The sequence below is a fragment of the Sinocyclocheilus anshuiensis genome, unplaced genomic scaffold (genome assembly GCF_001515605.1).
Source record: "Sinocyclocheilus anshuiensis isolate Anshui unplaced genomic scaffold, SAMN03320099.WGS_v1.1 scaffold44, whole genome shotgun sequence".
Taxonomy (NCBI): Eukaryota; Metazoa; Chordata; class Actinopteri; order Cypriniformes; family Cyprinidae; genus Sinocyclocheilus; species Sinocyclocheilus anshuiensis.
Window position 1 is genome coordinate 2,675,334 of NW_015555746.1, and position 10,363 is coordinate 2,685,696.

At 36.6% G+C, this 10,363-nt stretch overlaps 1 protein-coding gene across 3 annotated transcripts in view; it reads right to left on the reverse strand.

The window, feature by feature from the left end:
- Nucleotides 1–10,363, reverse strand: part of LOC107673530 (sodium/hydrogen exchanger 7-like) — a 50,851-nt gene that overhangs the window by 12,670 nt on the left and 27,818 nt on the right. For 2 of the 3 annotated variants that reach the window (XM_016467144.1, XM_016467146.1), the window contains exons 13-14: nt 8,460–8,519; nt 5,051–5,114 (exon numbers count right to left, since the gene is read on the reverse strand). In XM_016467144.1, the coding sequence (XP_016322630.1) occupies nt 5,051–5,114; nt 8,460–8,519 (124 nt within the window). The remainder of the gene's footprint in view (nt 1–5,050; nt 5,115–8,459; nt 8,520–10,363) is intronic. The other variant, XM_016467145.1, reaches the window with a different exon arrangement.

Here is a 10,363-nt window from a genome sequence, read left to right on the forward strand (position 1 = left end):
AAAGATATTTTTTTGATTAGTAATATGCATTGCTAAGAACTTAAGATAGTTGTATCTCGGCCAAATATTGTCCTATCCTAACAAACCATACATCCATGGAAATCTTATTTATTCAGCTTTCAGATTATGTATAAATCTCAATTTCGAAAAATTGACCCTTATGACTGGTTTTGTGGTCCAGGGTCACAAAAGTGGGTGGATTTCAGCTGTGGCGGGTAACACAGTCACTTCCACTAGCCACTCTGACGGGTTGAATTTTATATACAGTAACAGAGCTCGACATTAATGCTTGTCTGGGACAAGTGGATTTTTTGAAGGGGCAAGTGAAAGAAGAGATTTTTACTTGCCCGACCGGACAACTAATCTGATTAAAACATCTAATTAGGGAAGCACCGAAATTTCGGCGAGAATGATTGTGATTTTATTACATTCAGTGTCAACGGCAACTGATAATGGATAATTAACAGTAACAACAAGATATACTATAGCTTTAGCAAATATTGAATAATTAAGATAATTCAAAGCACAATTCATTATTGTGGCAGACAAGTAAATAATTGAACAGATGTTTAAAAAAATGACTCAATATAGAAGTCAATATATTGTTTTATGTTCATGACTGAACATCACTCCATCAGTAGCGTACAGCAAACAACAATGTATGCTGCAATCGAGTTTGTCAATTTGGAGTTTGTCAATCTGGAGTTTGTCATGTTGAGTTTGTCAAAACCTGATACTTTAAATGTCAAAAGTCTGCCTTTTTGGTAAAAGGCTAAAAATGCACCGTGTAATTTTTGTAATGTAAGGATATTATATTATATTACATTACAAAATGTGTACTTTTTGCACCTTTAGTGTCATCAAACGTTAATCCACTACTGGCCACATAAATACCAGGCCATGCAAACTTTTGAATTGGTGGAACGGAACCTGATACTTAACGGTTTATCATAAATAACAGTACACACACTCAATATCATTTATCCACTGACTTTGTACATGTAGTAAAACCTCTTGCCAGTACGTTTATCCCAGTTCATCTAATCTCACGAGTTCAGCTTCAACATCAGCTTCATTGCATTTAAAGAGATTACAGATTAATGCCATCACAAACAAGCTCACAGTAACACTATACTGCAACCTACCCTAAGCTTGCTATATTCCTTTAGCGTTAATAATATAGTGCGGACCACTGTTTATAAGATAAGATGTGTGACAAGGACAAAAAGTGTACTTTAACCAAAGTAAAACTGTACACATGTGATATAGGGTTGTCATTATACCAAAATATTCAGTAAATTTTCACAATTTTGATATGTATATAAGTAATATGCTAGTGAATACACTACTTGATAAAAAAATAAATACAATATTAACATAAATATTAACTAATTAAATTAAAACAATGGAATGTAATAAAGCTATAAATCTATTTTCATAAAATGTATTCAACAACATTGTTGTTTGATTAATATTATCTATTTTTATTAACTGCATGCACAGATATTGAAATTTTTAACAATTAAGTGTCTGGATTTGAAACATTCTTAAGAATTCCTACAAATAAAATTCTTCTAAATTATTTACTCCTAGTTTTCTAAAACATCTAATTAGGGAAGCACCGAAATTTCGGCGAGAATGATTGTGATTTTATTACATTCAGTGTCAACGGCAACTGATAATGGATAATTAACAGTAACAACAAGATCACGCCAGTTGAGGCTCACACAGCCTGTCTGTGAGAGAATCTCATGGAGAAATTAAAACTAACAACTGCACACAGAAGAAACATAAAAATGTTACTTAGTTTTTTATATTTATAACATACAGAATATGTTAATTGTTAAGCAACATGACCAAGAGAGTGACGTTTTCCCTGAAAACCACAACTGCAAATTTGACATTTTATACAAGAGTTAAAACAAGTAGTTAACATACATTTTAGTTCAATATTTGAATTTGAATTTATTGAAAGGATATATTGTCAGCGTTGACTGTTTTTGCTCAATTTGGTTAATGAAAATAGTTCCAAACAAAGATCACAGCAGAACAGTCGCGCATCTCTGAGCAACACACAGCGGTGTTGTTTCGCGTTTTTGAATTTTGAGTCAATGATTCAGTGGTCCATTCATAAAGACAGGCACTTGCTTCATTCGTGAATGAATCAGCTGTCTGAACGAATAGTTTGAAGGCATGCTTCAATGACTCATTAATTAAGACAGTCACTTGCTGCCACCTATTGGCGGTTTACTTTCATAGTAGATTATCTTTGCATTTTTTCCAACATTTCATATTTGTAGATTTAAAAAAAAAAAACTATTTTAAAACACCAAGCTCACATTATTTATGCTGTTATAATTTTGCAGTCTAAATGCATTCTTGCTATATTTCAGCTACATTGAACTGTCTGTGTAAATGCATCTAAATGCCACTCCAGTCACTTCCGTTTCTTCTGCAGTGGAAAGATCGGTTTTGTTGATACTGATTTAATTTGATTGGTAACAGCCCTATATTGTCTAATTATATTAATTGAAATTATTAATAAAATGTAAGAATTTGATATGAAAGATGATGCATGTATTTAATACGGTTAGGGGAAAATGCCCTATAAATAGGCCAAAAATGACCTGGAAATCAATTTAAATACATTTTTGTATGCAGTATTAAGTCAAATAAAACGTAATTTCCCAACAACAAAATTGTGGCCAGTGAAAATGCTGAGTGGCTAGTAAATTTGGAAAACCACTAGCCACAGTGGCTGGTGAGCAAAAAAGTTAATGTCAAGCCCTGCTTGTAACCCTATCAGATGCTTGTGTTCCAGATGGAAACACTAAGGGTTATCAAAAGGGAGAGAGAGAGACAGAAAGGCCTTTAAGAGACCAGGCGGATCCCCTCTAAGCATGTTCTCTTCAGGTAATAACGACTTCCCAGAAACACACTAATGGCTATTCTACAATTTACTATCTGACAGTAATGTTGAGTAATAATTTACAGTGGAAAACGAAAAGGTCCTCTCTCCTGAGTTTATTGTATTCTTAAAGGGCTAGTTCACCCAAAAATTAACATTTTGTCATCGTTTACTCACCCTTATGTTGTTCTGAACCTTTATGAATTTCTTTCTTCTGTTGAGCACAAAAGAAGATATTTTGAAGAATGTTGGTAACCAAACAGTTGCTGGCAGCCATTGACTTCCATAGTATGGGGGGGGGAAAAATCCTATGAAAGTCAATGGCTACCTATTTGGAAAGAAACTCGTACAGGTTTGGAACAACTTAGTGGGGAGTAAATGACGACAGATTTTTAAATTTTGGGTGAGCTATCCCTTTAGGAATACTTTTGTGAATCTGGTCTAGATTGTTTATTTCCTAAATCTATAAACCAACTGTTTACCAAGAAATGTGTTTGACCACTTATGGTCAGTCGTAAGCACAAGCACTCGTCAACATCTTTATTATTTCAGCATCAACTTTGTACCAAAGTACCAGTAGTTTGAGATCCTTAGTGCTCATATCACCAGTGCATGAAGTCTGCATTATCTTGTATCTCTGTATTGGTGCATGTATTCGTACTTCTTCAAAAACACACCCACGGGTTTCAAACACAACATGCCAACAGCTAAGAGGTGTCAGGGTTGTTTTTATGGCCGTTTTTGAAGGGGTCGAATTTATCTTATGAAGGATCGCTCCACAAATGACACTTAGGCAAGCGTGCACCTTTTTTTAGAGGCCAAAAACAGGAAGAATGAGTTTTTGTGTGGTTTTTGGGTAGCTGCATATGAGGTCTTAAAGGGTTAGTTCACCTAAAAATGAAAATTGGCTTGTGTTTTACTCACCCTCGAAGCATCCTAGGTGTATATGACTTTCTTCTTTCAGACAAATCCAGTTGGAGTTATATTAAAAATTGTCCTGGCTATTCCAAGCTCTATCATTGCAGTCAGCGGGTGTTGCAGTTGAACAGTCCACAAGTCGTCAAATAAAGCGCATGCATTCATAATAAAACGTGCTTTACACGGCTCCGTGGGTGAATAAATGTCTTCTGTAGTGAATCCATGCGTTTTTGTAAGAAAAATATCCATATTTCAAATGTAATAAACCCTTTTCTCTCACTTCCGTTTTCTGTCATACGGGGAAGGCGTTCTGGCGGAAGGCGTATGACGTATGCGCAGCGCGCGCACCTCTTGAGGTATGCTAGTCTCACGAGTTTGTTTATAGGAGCAAAGGAAGCAATGTTTCCTTACTTTAGCAAAGGAAAACCAGTCTCCTCTTGGTTTATATCGAAATCCTCCGACATTTTTCTTTGCAAATCTTCGGTTTGTTCTTCTAATTCGTGACCGGTGTTTTGTTTTTTTCTCTCTCCGCGTTCGTCACTAATCACGCAACGCCGACGTGCTACGACATCCGCCGGCGCGGCTTCCGCGTATGACAGTTAGATGAAGTGAGAGAGAAGTGTTTATTATGTTTGAAATATGGATATTTTTCTTACAAAAACGCATGGATTCACTACAGAAGGCCTTTATTCACCCCCGTAGCCGTGTGAAGCACGTTTTATTATGAATGCGTGTGCTTTATTTGACAACTTGTGGACTGTTCAACTGCAACACCCGCTGACTGCAATGATAGAGCTTGGAAAAGCCAGGACAATTTTTAATATAACTCTGACTGGATTCGTCTGAAAGAAGAAAGTCATATACGAGGGTGAGCAAAACATAAGCCAGTTTTCATTTTTGGGTGAACTAACCCTTTAAGTGCGAAAGGGACAGGATGATGTGGCAGCAATTCAGAACAAGAGCTTCACATTTTCCAAAAGAAATGTTACTGATAATTGGCAGTGCAAATCCACGTTACTTGGGTGTTCCTGGGTGGTTTCTAAGGCATTGCAAAATTCTTCCTTTAATGTATGTCTAGGGAACATTATAAGACTGATGGCTTAAAAAGTACTAGCACATGTTTCCTTTGTTGTACAGTTTGAAGCATCACTCATTTCTATAGCAAAAATAAAATACTTAGTAAAAGCTTCATTGGCAGGAGGACAGAAACATATTGAGACTTACTCCCTGAAGGACCTGGAAGCTGTCCCCACATGGCTGAAGATCCTGATCAGGGTCCACTCCAACTCTGAAAGAGAGAGAAACTGCACATCAGTCTGCCTGTGTGCATCTGTGACATGAGCTTTCCCCACAGTGCATATGCAGCCAAATATGTACCACAACCTTTCAGCAAAGCCCACAAACGGCAGCAGCACGAAGAAAAGATAATAAGCAGGCGAAATGGACTCAAGCAGAGCTATATTGATCATATTGCAATCTCATTTCACAGAACATACCTACTGCAGCAAGGCAAGGTTTCCACTGAGAAGAAGTTACACAAATAAATCATAAGGTCTACAGGCAACTCCACTCATTTGTCTTCTACAGCTGGTCACAGGCTAAAACTTCTAGTTTTTGACATCATCTAATTTAAATAAAACGACCACAAAGGAGCATGTAAAAACAAAATGAACAAAGGATGATCAAAATATCGAAAATATATTTGATATATTAAATACATGGCAGGAATGTACATAATACAGAATACACAACAAGTTTAAATAGACTTCATGACTGATGTTACTTTTACTTACACTTTTAAGTCGAATGTAGTATAAAGAATTACCATTTTGGTTATAGTGTTATTTTGATAACACTATAGCTCAAATAAAATATCAATATTAGATGAAAAAAACATTTCTAAATTTTGTTTAAGCGCAAGTATTAAAATTACTAAAACTGAAAAACTAAATTAAAGCGGAAATATATTTTTAAAAACTAACAAAAAGACAAAAACACAAAATTACTAAAACTAAATACAAATTTAAAACATGAAAATAAAAGCTGGTTAAAAAAATGTAAGAAATCCACGCAATGAAATACTCTCATGAACGTGTGGCGAAGACTGACACGGAAGAGAAGAAATTGTTGAATTAAGTCATTATTTTTGTTTTCTTTACACACAAAAAGCATTCTCGTAGCTTCATAACATTACAGTTGAACCACTGATGTCACGTGGATTATTTTAATGATGTCCTAACTACCTTTCTGGGCCTTGACCGTGTCAGCTGCGTTGCTGTCAATGTCGGGTCAGAAAGCTCTCGGATTTCATCAAAAATATCTTCATTTGTGTTCCAAAGATGAACAAAGGTCTTACAGGTTTGGAAAGACATGAGGGTGAGTAATTAATGACAGAATTTTCATTTTTGGGTCAACTATCCCTTTAATATCAGTTCATCCCTGTTTGCTTTATGTCAAAACTGTATTTTCCTGTGTAAGTGAACAGTTCTTGGCCAGAATAAACAAATGCAAAGTGGAACAGACTTCCATCTGGATCAGAGACCAAACTTGTGTGGAGAGCCAGACATGTTCTCCCATTCGCTTGACTGGCTGAAATACGAGGAGAACCCAGCAGACCTTTAGAGCTCTGAGGGTGAGGCTTTGCTGAGATAAGTGATACACTAGGTGAACTTTCACTCTGGCCTTTAAGTACATTTACTGATCTTTGGTCCTATGGCTCGTCTTTCATTCTCCCTCTCAATTAAAACAGTGGATATGACGCGGCCGCTGGCTTTTGAACCCCAAGGATCAACAGAGACTTCATTGTGAAGTCAGACACAGCTTGAGGGTTAGCAGAAGCTCAGGCGTTCTGAGCCTCTAGTGCCGCCCATGTGGACAAATGTCAATGAAAACAGAAAGAGCTGACTTATTATCTGTTTTTGCAATGACAAGCAGCTAAAACTTTACTGAACATCTTATCTTTTTATAGTCAGCAAGGAATATTTGTCTCCCAAAATGTGGGTGAAAAAACAGTTAACATACTTCTGCCAATACCAGTGTTTCATTTCTGGGTGACAGACCGGGTGTCTTTACAAGCTGCTGTTGTTTCTATCACATCTAGAGGAGAACTGTCGGTAAAACAAAAAAAGAGTTTTCGCCCCAGTGGTTTATAGAAAGGGTGCCTAAGTTGTCCAAACAGGACTTACAGCTCTGGGTTACAGATCAGGGGAAGATTTGCTTACACACAAGTTACACTGGGAAATGGGAAACAGTGGAGAAGGAAGGAGCTTGAACTTTGCTGAAGGAATGCTTGAAGCTAAAGATCTGTATTTATTTATTTGTCCTAAAGACTTGCAAGTTGAAAAGGAATAAAATGGAGGGGCTCGGAGGAAGAACGGCAAGAGATAAAACAAAACAGAAAAATGAAATACAAGGAAATCAAAGAATATCTTGGAGTTAAATAATACAAACATTAGGCTACTGCAGCTGGAGGGTGGGCTACAATAAAGGGTCACATGGAGGTCAGAGGAGCCAGTTATGACAACAAAAAGAAACAAGGCAAAAATTGAGGAAGAGTACTACACAGTATGCACACGCGTGTGCAGAAAGCATACAAGCGTGGTGGATACCAAACATTTCCTTTCTGCAAGACGGACAGAGCAGCTCTCGCTGTCAGCCTGTGTGTGCGGTTGCTAATATACTGAAGCCAAGCAAGCCAAGGGCAGCAGATTGTTTTGAATGCAGGTATAAGAGGAAGCTTATTCATTTCGTAAGACTAATCTTTCTTTTGATGCCTTGGTATTACTCATCTGCAGGCTTAAGCCAGGAGGATGTCGAGTCTTTGCCAGTGAGCTTTGTGTACAGATTTCCTTTAGCACCCCAACGTGAAAACAGGAGCGACAGCGCACACACATTCTTTCAAAGCGACTCCCACCAGTTTTAAATACAGCCCTGGAAGAAATGGACTGGCACATCATGGAGACTAACCACTGAGAACAAACATTTGAGTGTGCAAAGGAAGTTAACTGCTTATAAAGGGGTGCTGTAATGATTTATACGGAGTAGAAAAAGAGAAGAAGATTTTTGCAGGAGTACAATAGATATCAGCAGTAAAGGATTAGAAATTAAATTAAATTAAAATAATAAAGTAGAAAATATATTAGATTAGAATGTTTGCATTGAAATTCCAGCCACCATTTTTGTTTAATAAAAAAAAAGAAATATTGTATAAACCCTTTGTGTGTGGAGAAACTATTGTGAAGAAAAACAAACAAAAGCTACAAATAGAAAATATACATTTGTACCATCTGTAACCAAAAAAAAAAATTATAATAAAAATAATTTCTTTTGCATAGATATTTTCAGCCCAGTGTGTCCAAAATTGTTGATTTCAGACAGGAATTTTCATTTCTATACATCACTGTAAAATAAAACAGGATAGGAACAGGAGCAGAAAAGATTTCGCAGGAATACTGTAGAGTAATAGGTGTACAATAGAGTCTTAAGCAATCAAGAGATGTGTGCTTGATTAAAGCAGAAGCCCAGACATTACAGTGTCAAACACCAACGCAAACGACTGCTTCTAATGTGCATTTTACCAGGTGAAGTCAAAAGGTCACCACCACCTGTATAAGAGTTCAAAGTCCATCATCACCTGACATAATTCCACAGTCTACGCAGCCTCTCCTTCTCTGCAGCAGACGTCTCTCCAACCCTGAGCACAACACAGAACTCTTGAGACCAGCCCTGAAAACATCAAACATCCTAACAGCTTCTACTGAGAAAAGACTTCAAACTCTGAGGTTTCTCTGACTGCAAAGATTGGTCTTTGTGTCTATGTATTGGTATTTGTGTTTCTTGGTACATAACTACATATGAAAACACACAAAAAAAATAATAATTAAATGAGGGAATTAATTTACAAAAGAGTGATGTAATGGTTAAATGCTCCTCCTAGGCATTTGCCGAACAGAGACAGAAGAAGTCAAATTATGTTGGTCAAACGGCATTTAAACTCTTTCTGCAAAACAGACATTTCCTTTCTGATACATAAAGTATGTTTGCGGCTTCACATTCCTGCTCTGAATTGGCTCTCTGTGTGCAGAGCTCAATGTTTATAGAGTAAGTGGAACCTCCTGGGACTGTTCTAGAAAAGGCAGAACTGGCCAGCACAGAGGAAGAAAGTCTAAACCAATGCCGAAGAGAATCGTCTGAGCAACAGACAGCCTCCAACCACTGTCAGGCCATTTCAAAACTGTCATAAAACTGTATATAAGCTTTTCTAAGTTTTCATACAGCAGTTTGTTAAAATAAGAATAACATTAAACATTAAACAAAAAAATTCTATAAAAAAACTAAAATTAACATTAAAAATTAAATACTAAAAATAAATTAAAATGAACATTAATTAAAAATAAGTTAAATGTAAAATTAAACAATAAATCATTAAAAATTGAAATATTAAAATAAATCAATAGTAAAGTAATACAACGGTCACATGAATACCTTTATGAAAAACATCATTAAATGTGGATGTGAAAGTAGCCATGCTTTGCATTCTGATGTGTTTTTTTTTCCTAGCACTCAAGACACTACATTGACAAATGCCTAAAGTACACCATCGATTCCAGTTTCAAAAGGGAGCTATGCAAAAGCCTCTCTTTAATCTCAGGTGACCTGGTCAGCTTGAATAAAAGCAGTGGCACCCCATCTGTTTCTTTGAGCTGAATGTGAGCCTATTCTTTCATCCACACTTAAGTACAGTAGCTTTGCACATTTTGTTTTCAACGAGTTATCTGATTGCTTATTTTAATTGCACATTGATTAGTCTGCAGCTGCCCAAAGCAGGAGACGACCACAGTCGAGTTAAGAATAGTGTGTACGTGTGAGTATTGGAGAGCAGCCCTCACTCAACATGGAAAAATGTAGCGTGAGCCAGTCTAGGGGTCAACTGTAGTGCATTTATGGAAATGGAAACCCTTTGGAGAATGAGAGAGAATAACCTCCATCAAATTTAGTTGAAAAGTAGATCAACAAAAGGCCAGCGGTGGAATCCCTAAATGCTCAGGAAACACAGCAGGCAGAAAAATCACTACTGTTAATACACTAATGCACCTTGTGACCAAAGGATTGTTACTCTTGCTGTGCAGAATTTAAAATGAGAAACCCAAAATGTCTCTTTAATCCGCCTGTTTAATTGTCTTATTATTGTCCTACATGCAAAATTCATGAAACTAAAGTTGCTATGCTCTTACACTAAGTGAAGATGATTTGATCCTTTGTAATGTCGCTTTGTAAAAATGTTCAGTTGTGTTGTATTGTCAATTAACATGAAGCAACAACATACATTTGCTACTCAACCTGTGCTAATTAACAATTAATTCAACTATACTGCTGTAGAGCAACCGCCCACACTATGCATACAAAGGGAAATTAAAGGCCCTTCAGAAAGAAACAGGAAAGGATCAATATCAGCATCCATTACATTTTTGCACTGCAGAAACTCTTAAATCTCAGCTTTGCATATGGTGCATTGCATATTTTGCATGCTATGGTATA